This window comes from Delphinus delphis, chromosome 5, assembly GCF_949987515.2.
Source record: "Delphinus delphis chromosome 5, mDelDel1.2, whole genome shotgun sequence".
Classification (NCBI taxonomy): Eukaryota; Metazoa; Chordata; class Mammalia; order Artiodactyla; family Delphinidae; genus Delphinus; species Delphinus delphis.
The window spans coordinates 78,215,924-78,235,604 of NC_082687.1; the positions used below are offsets into that span (position 1 = coordinate 78,215,924).

The window sequence follows — 19,681 nt, forward strand, 5'->3', positions numbered from 1 at the left end:
GTGTGTGTGTGTGAGAGAGAGAGAGAGAGTGCAGGTGCATGAGGATGTGTTTGTATGTGAAGGTGTACAGGGAACGTGAGGGAGCATGTGTGTGTGTGTGTGTGTGTGTGTGTGTGTGTGTGTCGGGGGGTATGCATGTTGACGAGTATATGTGTGCATGTGCTGCAGGAGGGTGGTGTGTATGCATGGGTGAAGGCATATGTGAGGGTGTACACGTGAATCTGAGACTGTATGTTGTGTAAGGGTGTCTGTGCGGGGGAGACGTATATGAAGAAGTGTGTCTGTGTGAGGCGGCAGGAGTGCGGTGTGTGTATGTGAGAGTGTATGAATGCAGGTGAGAAGGTACAGGTGGATGAGAGTCTGTCCCTGAAAGGGGCAGGAGTGTCCGTAACAGGTGTGTGGGAGGCTATGCGTGTGTCTATATGAGTGAGCGTGCTTGGGGGGTATGAGGACACAGAGAGGGGGTGTGAGGAGATGTGTGAGTGAGTGAGGTGGTACATCTGAAGAGATTTGCATGTATTTGTGTGTAAGTGTGTGTGTGTGTGCACATAGGTGTGTTTATATACATCTGCATACACAGAAGTAGAAACCTTTCCTTCCAGGAAAAAAGAAAAACTGGAAGAAAATATTTTCATAATAGTAGTCTCTAGTGGCGGAATAAGAGGCAAATTTTATTTTCGTGACTTCTTTTTTACTTCGTAGTCAGAAAGACAATGAACATTTCAGTCTGTTTGCTTCATTCCAAGAATATGTGACAAATATTGTACCTTTCTGGAAACATGTAAAAATGATAAAAATCTTGACTGCTGAAAGGTTTCTTGATAGGAACGTGTTTGAAAATTGGAATTCTCTTTTTTAACATATAACGAAATAGATCTCTAAGTCTCTGGTTAATTTAATAGAAGGAAATCCTGCCTTTAAATCTGAGAACCATGTACATGTTTAATTTTTCATGTAACTAATGTAAGGCCCACTCATGTCATGCTGTTACAGGAAGCTAAAGTGCTTTAGGGTTTCCAAAGCCTCAAAACATAAACATTAACAGGAATTATCGATGATGGAGGGGCTTAGGTAATTATTGTCTTTTTCTTTTAGTTTTTTTTTTTTTTACAGGTGGTTTTTTAAAAAAAATAATGCTCCTATAGGGCTTATGTAGTAAGGTTTCTGTCAAACTGATTTAGTAGCAGGTTGCTTTCCTAAGTCAGTGCAAAAGGCCCTGAGTTCTTTCACTTACGCTCCATGATCTCTGCGCTGCCCCATTTTACTAATAATAACATACGAGGTTTTCCCGATTCTAGGCTAAATCTTATTAATAGTTTGTGGGAGTAAATGGCTGAAGTGTTCTTCTATTTTTAATTTATTTCAACCTTAGATGTTTTCTTAAAGTGATATGCTATCATCAACATCAGGCGTCTGCAGCCCAATTTATTTTGTACTGTTATCTGTGGGCTCCATGGTATACACATAATGTGAATCAGTTGCTTGGAGTCCTGGGTAACTAGTTTACTTTTATGTAGATAACAATAAAAAAAAAAAAGGGATTCTGTATACCATACCTTTCCTTTACACTTAAAAAGCAACCCCAGCTATTAAAATACACACAGGGCAAACTCTATTACAAATGCTATTAAGTTTGGCTGCAGAACATGTATCACTGAACCATGAGTGAGAATTCAGACCCACAGATGCTTTTTATTGTCTGATTAGTGCTTCTTCACTTGTCTCAATAACACATCTATCAAAGAGATTCACTTCAAACAACATTACTTGGAAACTGCTAGTAAAATGTTGACAGAAACGGTCTTCAAACCGACTGTGACACTTTTCCTAGGGCAAAAGGAAGAGCAACGGGGCTGAACTCCACCACATCAGACCACTGCTGGGGTTCAGTGAACACTTTATTTTCCCACTTGAATTTGAGCTCTTCTGCAAGGTCACTCCTGCTGATCTTGCGGAGATGGCGAGCCAGAAGACGAAGTTTGTCTGTGGAATTTGGGAGTGATCTTTTCCAAAAGCAAAGAAGGTCGTGGGTCTGGTCTGTGAGATCATCAGGGTTCTTCAGTTTGATGAGCTGAATGGTGCTGTGGCGAAGGGGGAGGGATGAGAAGAGACACAGGGCGTTTTCTTCTGAGAGCTCGTCTGCCAGCCAGTAGAGCAAGTTGTCCCACAGGGCTTCTGCCAGGCACACGTGGGACGCTCAGTGTTAGGACCCTTTCATGGAGGGTGTGCTCATCTAACCCTCCAACTGTTCACAGGAAACTTAATCTCTGGTTTGGCCTCTGAGAAGCAGAAAGATTTGGGACCAGCCAGATGAAGAGTTGAGAGTCTTTGAATCCCTGCCCTTTCTGGGGTCTTCCTCTGAGGGAACCACCTATTGCAAAGGGTTAGAAATGCTTCTCAAATTTTAACTTCCCTGAGATCCAGTAGGGCTCATTAAAATGGTGTTTAGGCCCCCACCCCAGATAGTCTAATTAAGTAAAACTAGGATGGGGCAAATCTTGGCATTTTTAACAAGTTCCCAGATGATGCTGACGCTGAGGTCCTCAACCACACTTTGAGTAGCACTATATTAGAAGACATTTTTAGATTCAAAAACTACTTCCCTTAATTTGTACTAACCTGATGCATAAATTATAGCAGCAGCTAGGCAATCCTCATGCCCCAACCCCCCAACTACACACACACACACACACACACACACACACACACAAACTCACCAAAATTCAATATCCAAAGAGCAATTCTGTAGAAGGTCCATTTCACCAACATTCCCCCTGGCTTCTGGACTATTTAGAACTACACACATCTCTGAATATATCCTGTAAGTTCAGCATACCCCTTCCCTTACCCTGTGACTCCTGGCTACCACCTAAACTCAAGATTCCAATTTTCTGTTGTTTGGTTGTTATTTATTTTATTGTGTAGCTCAAATCCATCACTCTCAGGAAACCCCTCAAGCCCTTCTCTCTCCTTGCACACATCAGCCCTAACTTGCATCAGTGATTTTCTCCCACTCATGCAAAACTCTGCTCCAGTTTCCCTGGTTTGGTGTCAGAAAAGAACTCTATGTCTGCCACCTTTTACTCTGTTCTTTCCATCTACCTACTCACATAAATTGCATCTGCTTTTACACTATAAATCATGCCACTTTTCTGTGAAAGCTACTCAGGAAATGGAGCCAACACATCCTTCCCCTCCATTGCCACTTTCAAACCAACATTCTGCTTCCCCCTTGCAGTATATTCATTTTATTGTCCATGCTACAAGGGTAGGCTTTCCTCTCTCCATCCACATCAACTGTCTCCTGCCATTGGCAGGCAGCAGCAACAGCAACCCTGTTGATAGTCAGTCATACCTCTGAACACATGATTTCTTAATCTTGTCAGCATCACTGACCTGTGTGGTGTCTCCATATTAAAAACTGACTTACATGGCCAATCCTTATGTTTCATCATTAGCTAGAACTATTCCACTTCCATGGCTTCAGCTGCTCAATATTACTGCTCACCACTACCCCCTAAACTTCCACAGCTTCTGTTCCTTTGTTCCTGCTTAATATGTTTCTTGCCCCATCACTAATACAGCAAGTCCTTTGACGCCCGCAGTCATTCCATCATCTCTGCCTCCGTACCCATACTGCCCTAATGATCAGCTGTGTAGGTCAATAATGGTCTTGCATCCACCTTAAAATCTGTTGTCCTCTTTAGCTTTCAATGTTCTCAATTTGTCAATCTCCAATTCTGTCTTACTCACATTGCAGTCAACTACAGGGATGCCCAGGGTTATGAAATGATACTGAATGTGATCAACAAGCTCTAAGCTTTGTACACAATTTAAGCCTTTAGCAGCTTACAAATCCATTAAAAACTCTGTTTCTTGAATTCAATTTAAAATTTTCCAGAGCAATGACATAATACTTTCCTACCATCCTTAAGCCCCAATCTCACTCTTATTCTTTTTCACTAGGCCAGTGTCAGTCTCTCCTAACTTTCCCCAAAGCCATTTGACCAGAGTTCTCATAACCTCATTTTCATTTCAAAATCACTTTCTTACAGAATCTCACTCCTCCATGTTTTCTGGGTGCCATCCCCACAGTGTTTTTCATCTAATAATTTCCCTTCACACCTGTTCCTTAACCTCCTCATCAGGTTCTTTCCATTCTTCCCACAGGCACTCTCAAGCCTCCCCTTTCCTTGCTTCTGCTGCTGTTTCAAGCTCTCAGGCTATCTCTCCCCGTCCTTTTACCATAAAATCTTTTCATGCCTATTGTAAATCTGATGCCTTAAGTCCATCACTATCAACTCACTCCTTAAGCCCTTGCTTTAGAGGTTATATAGCCTCTTTTTAAAAAAATTATTTTATTGAAGTATAGTTGATTTACAATGTTGTGTTCATTTCTACTGTACTGCAAAGTGATTAAGATATATATATATATATATTCTTTTTCATATTCTTTTCCATTATGGTTCATCACAAGATATTGATATCCTCTTTTAAAACTCTATTAAAGCCTTATTTTCCAATCTTTCTAGAGCCCTCCTAAATACTACTTACAGCAACTGATTGTCAGTCTACATCTTCTCCGACTTCCACAGAGCATTTTACTCCTTCCCTTGGGTTCCATGGCCTGCCCTGCTCTTCCTCTTCCCTCTCTTTTCCCTTTGCTGACTGTCTTCCTCCTGATTGTGCTGAATTACTGCTTCCTATCTCAGGCCCTTTCTATTTCTGTCCCCTCCCCTCAGTGAATTCACCAACTGCCTTAATAAAGGGTTCTGCATAATTGCCATAAAGATGCTCACCAAACTTGGAAGAAGAATGGATGAACACAGTGAGAACTTCAACAGAGACAGAAAATATAATAAAATACTAAACATAAGTTATAATTGAACTTAAAAATACACTTGAGGGATTCAACAGCAGACTGGATAAGGTAGAAGAACAAATCACTGACCTGGAACACAAAGCAATAGAAAACCAAGACTGAGCAGCAAAATGAAAAAAAAGAAAAAAAAAAAAAGAAAGAAAAGGAATTTTAAAAAGTAAATATACCTTTAGGAAAACATTAAATGGAATAACTTTCACATTATCAGGGTCCCAGAAAGAGAAGGAAGAGAGAAAGAGCCAGAAGAATTCTTTAAAGAAACAGTGGCTGAAAACGTCCCTAATCTGAGTAAGAAAAGAGACATCAAGGTCCAAGAAGCTCAGAGATTTACAAATAAGATGAACCCAAAGAGACATACACCAAAACACATTACAATTAAAATGGTAAAAGTTAAGGATAAAGAGAGAATCCTAAAAGTAGCAAGAGAAAAACAACTTGTTACATGCAAAATAACCCCCCATAAGTCTATCAGCAGACTTTTCAGCAGAAATTTTACAGGTCTGAAGGGAAAGGCATGATATATTCAAAGTGCTGAAAAAAATTTTTTTTCCAACCAATAATTCTCTATCCAGAAAGCTTAGCATTCAAAGTTGAAGGAAACGTCAATAGTTTCCAGATAAGCAAAAGCTAAAGTCCATCACCAGTAAACCAGCCCTGCAACAAATATTAAAGGGACTTCCTTAAGCTGAAAAGAAATGGCACTAATTAATAGTAAGAAAACATACAAAAGTAAAAATCTCATTGGAAAATGTAAATATATAATAGGGGTAGTGGATCAATCACTTGTAAAGCAAGTATGAAGGGTAAATGACAAAGGTAGAAAATTAAAATTACAATAATTAGTTAAGGAGTACATAAAATAAAAAGATGTAAAATGTGTCATCAAAAATAGAAAATGGGGGTGGGAAGTAAAAGATAAAGATTTGGAATGTGTTCAGATTTAAGTAGGTACCAACTTAAAACAGGGTACTATTTACATTGGATGTTCTATGTGAGCCTCACAATAACCACAGGAAAAAAAATAATAGTGAATACACAAAAGAAAATGAGAAAGAAATCTAAACAAAACACTAAAGAAAACTACCAAAACACAAGGGAAGAGAGAAAAATAAGAACAACAAAAAAAAAAACTATAAAAATAGCCAGAAAACAATTAACAAAATGGCAATAAGTACATACCTATCAATAATTACTTTAAATACAAATAGACCTAATGTTCCAATCAAAAGATATAGAGTGGCAGAATGGATTAAAAAAAAAGACCCATCTATACATTGCCTATGAAAGACTCATTTCAGAAGAAAGGACACACAGACAGAAAAGGAAGGAGCAGAAAAAGATATTCCATGCAAATTGAAATGAAAAGAAAGTGGAGTAGCTATAGCCATATCAGACAAAATAGACTTTAAAACAAAGACTGTAATAAAAGACAAAGAAGGGCATTACATAATGATAACAGGATCAATCCAGTAAGAAGATATAACATTTATAAATATATATGTACCTTACAGAGAAGCACCAAAATATATAAAACAAATAATAATGAACTTAAAGTGAGAAATTTAAGCAATACAACAATACTAGGGGATTTTAACACCTCACTTACAACAATGGATAAATCATCCAGATAGAAAATCAATAAGGAAATATTGGACTTAAATGACACATTAGACCAGATGAACTTACTAGATATACACAGAACATTCTATCCAAGAGCAGCGGCATACACATTCTTTTCAAGTGCACATGGAACAATCTCCAGGATAGATCATATGCTAGGCCACAAAACAAGTCTTGATAAATTCAAGAAGACTGAAATATTATCAAAGCATCTTCTCTGACCACAATGGCATAAAACTGGAAATCAACTACAAGAAAGAAACTGGAAAACCCACAAAAATGTAAAGATTAAACAACATGCTACCAAACAAACAATGGATTATTAGGAAATCAAAGAAGAAATAAGACATACTAAAATCTATGGAAAACCACCAGCAAAAGTGGTTCTAAGAGGGAAATTCTTAGAAATGCAGTCCTACTTCCAGAACAAGAAAAATCCCAAATAAACAGAACAAGAAAAATCCCAAATAAACAATTTAACTTTATACCTAAAGGAACTAGTAAAAGAAGAATAAACAAGTAGAAGGAAGGAAATTAGTAGAAGGAAGGAAATAATAAACATCAATGCAGAAAAAAATGAAATAGAGACAAAAAATAGAAACAATGAAACTAAGAGCTGTTTTTTTGAAAGATAAACAAAATCAACACATCTTTAACTAGACTAACCAAGAAAAAAAGAGAGAGCACTCAAATAAGTGAATTCAGTAATGAAAGATAAGTTACAACTGATACCACAGTAATAAAACAGATCACAAGAGACTATTCTAAACAAATATATGACCAAAAATGGGCAATCTGGAAGAAATGGATAAATTCCTAGAAACATACAATCTCTCAGGGATGAATTATGAAGAAATAAATCTCAATAGACAAATTACAAGCAAGGAGATTGAAGCAGTAATCAAAAAGTTCCCAATGAACAAAAGTCCAGGACCAGATGGCCACACAGATGAATTCTACCAAATATTCAAGAAGATTTAATACCTATCCTTCTCAAGCTCTATCAAAAAATTGAAGAGTTGGGAACACTCCCAAACTTGTTTTACAAAGCCAGCATTACTCTGATATCAAAACCAGTCAAGGACACCACACTCACACACACACACACACACACACACACACACACACAAAATCCAGACCAAATCCCTTGATGAATGTAGATGCAAAAATCCTCAACAAAATATTATCAAACTGAATCCAACAATTTACTAAAATAATCATATACCACAACCAAGTGGGATTTATTCCAGGAATGCAAGGATGATTCAATGAATTGATAGCCACAAATTAATTAATGTGAAGAATCACATTAACAAATGAAGGATAGAAATCATTTGATCATTTCAATAGATGTGGAAAAAGCATTTGACAAAATTCAGCATCAATTTATGATAAAAAAACTCTTAACAAAGTAGGTATAGAGGTAACATACCTCAACATAATAAAAGCCATATATGACAAACCCACAGCTAACATCATACTCACTGGTGAAAAGTTGAAAGCTTTTCCTTGAAGAACAGGAATAATACAAGAATGCTCATGATCACCACTGTTATTCAACATATTATTGTAGTCCTAACCATAGCAATTAGGCAAGAAAAAGAAATAAAAGACATCCAAACCAAAAAAGGAAGAACTAAAACTATCATATTTGAAGATGATATGATGCTGTATATAGAAAACCCAAAAGATTCCACCAAAAAACCGTGAGAACTAATAAATGAATTCAGAAAAGTTGCAGAATACTAAATCAATATACAGAAATGTGTGGCATTTCTGTACATTAATAACAAACTATCAGAAAGAGAAATTAGAAAAAAAAATCCTCTTTACAATTGCATCAAAAAGAATAAAATATCTAGGGATAAATTTAACCAAGGTGAAAGACCTATATATTGAAAACTATTAAACACTGATGAAAGAAATTGAAGACACAAACAAAGGGAAAGATATTCCATGTCCATGGATTGGAACAATTAATATTATTAAAATGTCCATACAATTCAAAGCAATATACAGATTCAGTGCAATCTCTATCAAAATTCCAATGGCACATTTTACAGAGCTGGAACAAATAATACCAAAAACTGTATGGAACCTCAAAAGATTTCAAATAGCCAAAACAATCTTGAAAAAAAAGAGCAAAGCTGGAGGTGTCATGCTCCCTGATTTCAAACTATACTACAAAGCTAATCAAAAGAGTATAGTATGGCCATAAAAACAGACACACAGATAAATGAAACAGAATTGAGAGCCTAGAAATAAACCCACATAAATATGGACAATTAATTTATGACAAAGGAGCAAAGAACATACAATGGTGAAAGGATAGTGTATTCAATAAATGGTGTTGATAAAACTGGACAGCCACATGCAAAAAAAACAAGAAAGAAAGAAACTAGACCACTATCTTACATCATACACAAAATTGAGCTAAAAATAGATTAAAGACTTGAATGTAAGACCTGAAACCATAATAATCCTAGAGAAAAACATAGGCAGTAACCTCCCTGACATCATTCTTATTTATGTTTTTGTGGCTCTGACCCAAAAACAAAGGAAACAAAAGAAAAAATAAACAAATGGGACTATATAAACTAAAAAACTTCTGCAACGTGAAGGAAAGCATCATCAAAATGAAAAGGCAACCTACTGGATTGGAGAAGATATTTGCAAATCATATATCTAATAAGGTGTTAATATCTAACATACATTTAAAAAACTCATACAACTCAATAACAAGCAAACAAATGATTTAAAAAATGGGCAGAGAATCTGAACAGACAGTTTTACAAAGACAGAGATGGCTAACAGGCACATGAAAAGATGTTCAACATTTTTAGGGAAATGCAAATCAAAATGACAATGAGATATTACCTCACACCCATCAGAATGGCTATTATTGAAAAGAGAAGAAATAACAAATGTTAGAGAGGATACAGAGAAAAGAGAACCCTAATTGTTATGGCACTGTAAATTGGTGCAGCCATTATGGAAAACAGTATGGAGGTTCCTCAGAAAATTAAGAATAGAATTACCATATTTCCACTTCTTGATATTTATCCAAAGAACACAAAAACACTAAATTGAAAAGATGGATGCACCCCTATGTTCATTGCAGCATAGAAACAGCATAAGTGTCTATTGATGGATGAATGGATAAAGAAGGTGTGGTATATATATACACAATGAAATATTACTCAGCCATAAAAAAGAATGAAATCCTGCCATTTGTGACAACATGGATGGACCTTGAAGGTATTACGCTAAGTGAAATAATTCAGGCAGAGAAAGACAAATACCACATGATTTCATTCATATGTCTAATCTCAAAAAACAAAACAAAGGAACAAATAAAATAAACCCAAAACAAACTCATAGATACAGATATCAGAATTGTGGTTTCCATAGAAGAAGGGGGTTGGAGGGTTAGTGAAATGGGTGAACAGGGTAAACTGTATGGTGATGGATGGTAACAAGACTTGTAGTGGTGATCACTGTGTAGTGTATACACATGTTGAATTATAATGCTGTACACCTGAAATTTATATAATTTTTAAAAAACTTACATTAAGAAGTTTTAATGGGAGGAGGTTAAGAATCAACATAAGAACAATGTAAATTTAAGTATATTGATACTGTAGCACTGTAAAATAAGTGAATAGAATTTTTGAGATATGAACTATGTACTTAATCCTCTCAAAAAATTGAGAAATGCCAATTTAAATAGTGCAGCAGATTCTGTCATTCCCATCAACAGGCATATGACCTGAACTGAGTCTAGGAAAAGAGGTGCACTTTGGATTTTTTCTTTTCTTTGTGTAAACAATTTACCCCCTCAGTCATTCTTTCTTCGCAGATGTCTCATAGCACCTTGATGCACTGAGAGTGATTCTAGTGTTTATGTATTTTTTCACATACGTGAAAATACAAGCCACATTCTTTATCTGGTGCCCAACCACAGAAGCAGTGGATTGTGGATGCACAGGAAATCGTGGGCTCTTTTACACTTCCAGGCACTGTGCTGGTCTCCCATATAGCCTCGTTATTCAGGGATTTTCAGTGCCCCCTTCCTATTCCTTCCCTTCCCTTTTCTTTTTTCTTTTCCCCCATGGTTTTTTTCTGTGCACTATTTTTGCCTTGCATACCACCTTTTAAATTTCACTGGTACTCAGGGTCAGCTCCAAGCCAAACAGGGAAGCCTCTGTTTGTCCTGGAGTGTCCCCTCCCACAGATTCTGTATCTACATGTGTTTCCTTGGATGCGTTCATTGGCAGGACTTTCCTCTCTTCCCTTCTTCCAATCAAAAAGTGCTATTCTGTTGCATCTTCTCAGGATCTACTATTTGCTAAAGGAATTTTTATTATTCCTCTCAGGTAACCTGATTTTATGTTAATATTGTATATTTTATTTTGCTTAATGCAGTTTCTAAAATGTCACTGTCAACGTGTTACTGCTCAGGAAGATTGTCTGGCAAATTTAAACCTGGCTCTCAAGTTCTCAGTAATATACATATACCTTGTAAAAGGGTGTAGTGGGGCTTATGTGGCAGTTTTTCTTTCACTATAAGTCTTTCAAGGGCATCAGTATAAAAGTATAAATAACTCGGATATGTACAGATATGTCTTATTTATGCTGCAAAGCACAACAGAGATCTCATTGACTTAGAAGTGTTTTTAAAAGATTGGAACCAAAGACAGCCACTCACACCTGGAAGGGGTATGTGTCTTGAAGTTTACAGGTCACTGTTTTTTAAGACTCCTTCAATTACTGACTATTCTTTCCATCCTTCTTAAGTACAACCCTGTTATTGAATTCTTAAAACTAAGCAAACCGTTTTTTAGTTCAGATCATACATGTACCACCTTGATCTTTTGTGTGCAACCCAATAAATTAGACTTGGGCACAACCTTTATTTTACCCAACATTGTTTTCCATGGCACATCTTAAAGTTTCCTTTCATTGTATCTTTACACCACTCCAAGAACCAGCCATGATCAGTCTTGGCTGTACTTGTTAGACTGCCATCTCTTTGAGGGCCAATAAGGTATCTTGTTCCTATATTAATTCTTCACCATGCTTTACATGGTATTGACATATACACATAGGATAGTAAAAACTGTTTATATGATACCTTCTCTTGACTTGAATGATCTCCTCCTTCAAATCCTACCATATTTACAAAGCCATTGGTCAAATTCCACCTCTTTTATCAACTACACTAGTCCCTGGTTTCTTATTTGTGAATTTATGCACTGCCACTCAATTTATCTCTTAACTCAATGTTGTCTTGTGTTGTCATCAATGCCATTCATATATCCTTATTCGCATATGTTTGTTTTCCCTCCCCAATTAGACTTTCAGTAATTTTTATATCCTTTTATTTTCAATCAAATAAATAATTTTATTAACATCATAATTTTTTTTCTCATCGTAAAGTTTTGATCTCAAATAACTGTCAGGTCTGCTACTCAAATGAATTTATAGCTGGACAATTTATGGAAGCCTGAAGATACCTGTTCCCAGTCCAGGTTAGTGTCCATTGCAGATAGTTCTCACTTTCCTTCTCCAGCCCCTCAAGGGCCTTTGCAAATATCTCTTTCATTTTATGCCCAGAATCCCCTGAAATGTATCAGAGTATAACATCAACTTGTACAGAATACCAAGATCTCATCTCCTATTCTAGTTTCCTTGTCAAAAAAGCTGAGTTAGGCTATCCAAACAAACTGGCCAGACAGATTATATCAGATAGTGTGTCACACAAAATATAAATTTTCAACAAAATACATCTTTCCTTCTTTGGTCTCACACAGAAACTAAAGTCCCAAAATACAGACAATACCATCCTCCACCCCTTCTTCTGATTCATCAATCTTAGCCAAGTCAGCCCCATTCACACTCCCAGTAGGAGTCTGGTCCCCTGTTCAGCTTCTTTAGCAGTTGCTGCATGAAATCATCTTCCAATAATAATGCAGCTCCTTTAGCACCTCCAGAGCTAGAGAACTCCATCTGTGAGTCTCATGAGCCACACACACAGACCCAACATTCCAGGGAGCTATCTGGTCGCACAAGAAAGAGCAAAGTACCTCAAAATTTAGAAATAACCCAAAGCCCAGGAACAAATGTGATTACAAGATTCCTTACAAGAAGCTTGCAGCTTCTCTTACCACTGCAAGAGGCTTAGGCACTAATTCTCATATGTAAGGGCATTTCCCAAATAAAAGTTACTTCCCCAAACAAAAATTTTTGACACTTACAACTCATATTGAGGTCATTAACCACAGACCATAGCAGAACCTTAGTGTAAGTGAGGACAGTGTGTAAACAGAGAGAAAAAGAGAAAAAAGACTCTCTTGCTTCAGCTTCTTTAGGTTGTCAGCCAATCTCCATTGCTTGACCAGAATCCATTATCTATAAACGGCTGACCCTCTTTCAAGACAATTGCTTTTCTTTATCCACTGGACTAGGTCAGCCAACATCTATCTCTGCTATCTTTGCAGTTTCCTTCGCCTTCTCCTCCACCTTTTCACACCTTTCAGTCAATCTGCCCTCAATTCCATCATCTGGATTCTGAAGATGACTCAGAGTGCTTTTCTCCAAGGCTTCCACCTGGGTTTTTATTTGGATGAATATATGGTCCCTCTCTTACAACTTGCTCCTATTCTGCCTATATGCTCTCCTGTGCACTCCGGTGCAAGACACAATAGTCTCCTGCATCTTGCTGATGACTGGAAACAGGAACTGCTCAAAATATTCCTCAGACCCCAGCACTTTCACTTTCCCTGGTTCCACCAGTTCCACGATGTCCAAGAGCTGCATTTCCCCTGCTACTTTAGAATCACAGTGTGGACCTGAGCACAGAGCGGTGGACAAGCAGTTGACCTAGAGGTCAACCAGAGCTCTGAGTGCCATGGCCCCTTTCACCACAACACTGTGCCTCTACTGACACAAAGCTCCTTTCCAAGGTGCCACATCAGCAAACATTCATGTCCCTGTAAATGCTCTGCTTGACCAGAAAGGCAGTGTATCCGGTCAGCCAGTCCCCAAAGGCCAAGCCAGCTCTGGGCCTTCTCACCCCCAACAAGAGTGACTATGTGACCCCAGCCAAGCAGATATTTTCTATTTGTCTCATCCTTTTTCTTTTTCTTTATCTTATGAAAGTTTCTTGACTTCTGCCCCATTTTGTAGTTCTCTGAAAGGAGACTGTCCACTTCATGAAGTCTTAAATAAAGTTTATTTGTATGATGTAAATTGTCTTCTTTAATCATTTTAGCACCTCTTACAGTCATGCCACTGGTAGAACCTATTGTATCATTTTCTGTGTTTTCTTTTATATCAGCACTTCTATTTACCACAGGGTTACCACACCGTACCCTCAATCAATTCCTGATAACTTCAAGGAGTCTCTGTGGACAATTATGAAGTTATTATCACCACAAATTTAAAGTCTGTAGTTTCAGCTGGGCACCAGGGCTGCTCAGCAATATTTTTATGTATCACTGGAGATTGCTTCCACCATTCCCTACAGAAGACATTGCAACTCTTTACTACTCTTTGCAAGATCTCTACCTCACCCTTGGCTACCACTCCTACCAAGGAGTTTGGTCTTCTACTCACTGAGAAAATAAGGCAGTATTCTCAAAGCTTAGTATTCATAAAAATGAATCTTGAGAAAAAGGCAAAAAAGTAAGCCCACACTTTGATAGAATTGGTCTCAGATAAGGCCACATTTATAACACAGGTGTTTCTGATAGCGAAGTAGGGTGGCTCCACTTAGAAAAGCACAATCAAGTAGGAATTACATCAATTATCAACTTGCATTCCAAAGGTATCCCAGCAAATGCATGGAAGAATGAAAGAAATATATTTATCCAAGAAGTTATGAAGATTTTCAATATCATGTCAGGACCAAAGTGAAATTCTGATTTCACTTTAGTCCTGATGCTATAGAGATACAGTAATAAAAATAATTTCTGATTTATAAATCTTGGTATGTAAGTTGTATGGTAAAGTGTGATAGAATGAAGGAAGTTTTTTTGTTTGGTTTTTTTTTTTTTTAGTAAATTTATTTATTTATTTTTGGCTGCATTGGGTCTTCGTTGCTGTGTGCGGGCTTTTCTCTCTTTACCTTGAGCAGGGGCTACTTTTAGTTGCGGTGTGCGGGCTTCACATTGTGGTGGCTTCTCTTGTTGTGGAGCACAGGCTCTAGGTATGTGGTCTTCAGTAGTTGTGGAACGCAGGCTCAGTAGTTGTGGCTCACAGGCTCTAGAGTGCAGGCTCGGTAGCTGTGGCACATGGGCTTAGTTGCTCCATGGCATGTGGAATCTTCCTGGATCAGGGCTCAAACCCATGTCCCCCGCGTTGGCAGGCAGATTCTTAACCACTGCACCACCAGGGCAGTGGTTTCCCATTCTGCGCTTCATAATATGTGTGATATCATTGTTTCCCAATGGATAGTGGGAAACAATGATATTCTTGACACCTAGAGAAATATCCTATCCCTTTTTTTCTTTTACTGAAGTATAGTTGATTTACAATATGGTGTTAATTTCAGGTGTACAGCATAGTTATTCAGTTTTATATATATATATATATATATACATATATATATATATATATAGAGAGAGAGAGAGAGAGAGAGAGAGAGAGAGAGAGAAGAGTTCCCTGTCCTATACAATAGGTCCTTGTTGTTAATCTATTTTATATATAGTAATGTGTATATGTTAATCCCAACCTCCTAATTTATCCCTCCCCCCACCTTTCCCTTTGGTAACTATAAGTTTGTTTTTTATGTTTGTGGGTCTATTTCTGTTTTATAAAATAAGTTCATTTGTATTTTTTTTAATTCCACATATAAGCGATATCATATGATATTTGTCTTTCTCTGTCAGGCTTACTTCACTTAGTATGATAATCTCTAGGGCCATTCATGTTGCTGCAAATGGCATTATTTCATTCTTTTTTATGGCTAAGTAATATTCCATTTGGGCATATATTTGTAGAAAATAATAATTTTAAAAGATACATGCACCCCAATGTTCATTGCAGCACTATTTACAATAGCCAAGACATGCAAGCAACCTAAATGTCCATCTACAGGTCAATGGCAATATCCTATTTTAAATTGTAACTTGAGTGGTCACTAATTTCAGGGGCACCTACAAGAATATACTATTGCTATTTGATGGATATAGAAATAACAAGTGGTAGAGTTTTCTTCTTTAATTTCTACCTGCCTACTGGCTCTTGGAGTCTCTACTGAAGAACCAGTTTTTGTGTAAGGTAACATGCTAAGAACTTTCTGATACTTGAAGCACCACCTAACATGGATGCTTCCCAACCTTACAGCTAAATGTCATTGTAACACATCCAACAACAAAAAAATGTGATGCTGGCATTAGCATTTTTATCATCTGCCCTAAGGCACTTATCCATGAAGAGATTTTCACAGGTGATTACTCTAATATCGTGTGGCAACAACTCTTCCATCCAGCCTTAACCCCCATACTCCTCCCACCTCCACGCACTTATTATAGATTTTTCTGATAAATAGGTCATTTATTTTGTAGTTAGAAGATATAGAAGTGAGAGTGGTATGAATAATAAACCAAGGGAATGTGCATAATTAGTATATTTCCATGTATCTTTACCACAGATTTTACCAGACTTCACAATACCATAGCCAACCAAGTATCAGTTTTCACTGCTTACTCTGCTCTGTATTTATTTCATATAGAGACCTCTTCAACTAAGTAATAGTTGACATTTGCTTGAGTTCATTTATTGAATCATAATAATAAATTGTATAGTCTCAAATTTATAATGTATGACTCCTATAAGATTCTTAGTGGTTTTACATTGTAAATACATTAGAATATTGATCAAAGAAGTAATCTGATACAAAAGATTAATGACAGCATAAAAACTCTGTGCTTCAGTTATGGGTCCAACATAATACAAATCAAATAAGAACTTATATCAGTGTTGGGTGAGGACATACTGGCATGAAGAAGTGGGCTAGACTTTCGGTTTCCAGACTAACATGTGAGAGGTTAAAAGTTGCCACTCTGTCCTAAAGAGTAAAAAAGCAGAACAAACTGAAAAATCAACAACTCTCTTTAAATCAGAGAAGTAAGGTCACAGGGCAAACCTCTGTGCCAAATTCGAAGAGACTGACAGGCAGATACAGAGAATCCCAACTTACCAGAGCAGAAACCCACAAGCACAAACCACCATGGGAACTAGGGCCAGGGTAAGGAAACCTGAACCAACATTGATAAATTGCTAGAGGCTCAGTACGGATAAGTCCAAGAGTTGTAAACTCCAGGGGGACCCCGTCATGGGGGGGAGTTTCCACACTTTTGTGAATTTTACCTCCAGGAGCTCAATCGGGTTCTCATAGTGAACACCTGAAAAAAATCCCGTTGTGCTTTCTGCAGGGAGAGGGGAGAGGAAGCATTCTGAAATATCCCCAAACACTCTGTTCTGAGCCAGGCCTGCCCTCTGAAGAAGCTATTTAACCAAAGCCTAATCTTTTGGTGTTTTATCAGAGCCTAACTGACCTGGGGAAGGGAAATACCCAACTTCAGGCCCCTCTAGCCATCCTGTCCCTCCAAAGCTGGGGGTGGGGAGGAGACCGAGACTGAGAATCAGGGAGACTGAAGTTCACAGGCTCACTGAAGACTGAGACCTAGTTACAGGCCTATAGAACACTTCCCTGCCTTCACACTTACCACCACATCACAGAAGGGCTATTTACAGCAGTTTCTTTTACCCGGTACATCACATTCAGCTATCAAGAAAAACAATTACAAGACATACCAAATGGCAAAAAACACAGTTTGAAGAGACAGAGCAAGTATCAAAACCAGTCTCAGATATAGCAAGGATGTTAGAATTATCAGATAAGAATTTTTTAAAACTATCATTAATATGCTAAGAGCTCTAGTGGAAAAAGTGGACAGCATACAAGAACAGATGTGCAATGTAAGCAGAGAGATGGAAATTCTAAGAAAGAACCAAAGAGATATAGTAGAGATCAAAAGCACTGTAAGAGACATGAAGACTGTCTTTAAAAGGATTATTAGTACATGTACATAGCTGAGGAAAGAATTTGAGCTTGAGGATATCTCAACAGAAACCCCAAAACTGAAAAGCAAAGAGAAAAACACAACATACAAAAACTGTGAAACAACTATGAAAACATATGGATAATAGGAATTCCAGAAGAAGAAAAAGAGAAAGAAACGGAAGTATTTGAAGCAATAATGAGTGAGGGTTTCCCCCAAATTAATGTCAGACACCAAACCACAGAGCCAAGAAGCTCAGAGAATACCAGGCAGGGTAGATGCCAACAAATGAGCTAAATGTGTAACTGTATTATTTCATTCCAAACCCTTAACAGTAGTCTGAAGAATTGTCATCCCCATTTCACAGATGTAACTTCTCCAAGGTAACATGGAACTAATCTTGAAATCCAGGTCTGTCTAAAGCCCTGACTTAAATCATAAATATTATTGCCTCCAGATAATGATATCAGCTGCTATTTTAACTACTTACCATGTACCAGTAATTATTCTAATAACTGAAAATATATAATCTTGGTAGAGTCTAGTACATCTATAACCTTGTGAGGTAGTTGTTATACCTACTTTACAACTGAGGAAACTGAAGTTTATTTTTTTTACTTGAAGTATAGTTGATTTTCAATGTTGTGTTAATTTATGCTGTACAGCCAAGTGACTCAGTTATACACACACATATATATATATATATATATATACATTCTTTTTTCATATTTTTTTCCATTATGGTTTATCATAGAATGTTGAATATAGTTCCCAGTGCTATATAGTAGGATCTTGTTGTTTATCCATTCTATATATAATAGTTTTCACCTGCTAATCCCAAACTCCCAATCCAACCCTCTCCCAACCCCATCCCCCTTGGCAACCCCTGGTCTGTTCTCTATGTCCATAAGTCTGGTTCTGTTTTGTGTCATATTTTGGGTTCCACATATAAGTGATATCATATGATATTTGTCTTTCTCTTTCTGAGTTACTTCACTTAGTATGATCACCTTTAGTTGCATCCATGTTGCTGCAAATGGCATTATTTCAATCTCTTTTATGGCTGAGTAGTATTCCAGTATATACATGTACCATATCTACTTTATGCATTCATCTGTCGATGAACCTTTAGATTGTTTCCATGTCTTTGCTATTGTGAATAGTGCTGCTATGAACAAAAGAGTGCATGTATCTTTTTGAATTATAGTTTTGTCTGGTTATATGCCCAGGAGTGGGATTGCTGGATCATATGGTAATTCTATTTTTAGTTTTCTGAGGAACCTCCATACTGTTTTTCATAGCGGCTGCACCAACTTACACTACCACCAACAGAGTAGGAAGGTTCCCTAGAAAACTGAGGTTTAGAGAGATAAAATAGTTTGACTAAAAACACACACACTAAGTGGCAGATATAATATTTAAGCTAACATTTATAAGACTATGGATCCTTTATTTATAACCTATAAGTTAAAACATACATAAAGTGAAGGATGTGAGGTAAGTCTTCCCCTAGGCCATTCTAGTACCTCTTGCATTATGCTCACCATTCACAAATATCATCATCACTGCTCTGGGCTTAGAAGCAGTATTAGATGGAGGGAAAGAGCTCAACTCCTAATCACATTACCTTTAACCTCGTGATTTTATAGGTTTGTGCCTTGCTTGCCTCATTCATAAAATGGCCATGATAATAGTATCTGCTTCATAGTGCCATTAAAGGAAACCTTTAGCCATATCATGTAACTCAGAGCAGGGCACCATATGTAATAAGTACTCAAAATAATAGCTGCTATTACTTAACATTTTTCTTTAGAATTACTTTTTTACCTACACAGCTACATTTTTAAAAGAAACCATATTTCAGTCATAGGCGGAAATACTATATAACATGTATAAACACACGGAAACCTTAAAAACACAGTTAAAGCAAAACTCTATTATATTCTCTTGCCAGTCAAGATCTCTGAGCCTGAGAGTTGTTCCCTGTTTGTTAACAGGGAAGTTTTGCAAGTGTTAGAGAGAGATAAAAACATGCAAAAACCAATCTGAGATCTACTCAGAAGATCATGGATTAAAAAGGATTAAAAATAAAATAACTGCCTTACATGTG

General features: G+C 37.2%; 1 protein-coding gene across 1 annotated transcript in view; it reads right to left on the reverse strand.

The window, feature by feature from the left end:
* Positions 1-1,804: 1,804 nt before the first annotated feature.
* The window catches only part of DTHD1 (death domain containing 1), a 69,702-nt gene continuing 51,825 nt past the window's right edge, over positions 1,805-19,681 (reverse strand). Inside the window, 3 exon segments of the mRNA XM_060013184.1 lie at positions 1,805-2,175; positions 3,750-3,820; positions 17,236-17,294. Coding sequence (XP_059869167.1) covers positions 1,805-2,175; positions 3,750-3,820; positions 17,236-17,294 — 501 coding nt within the window.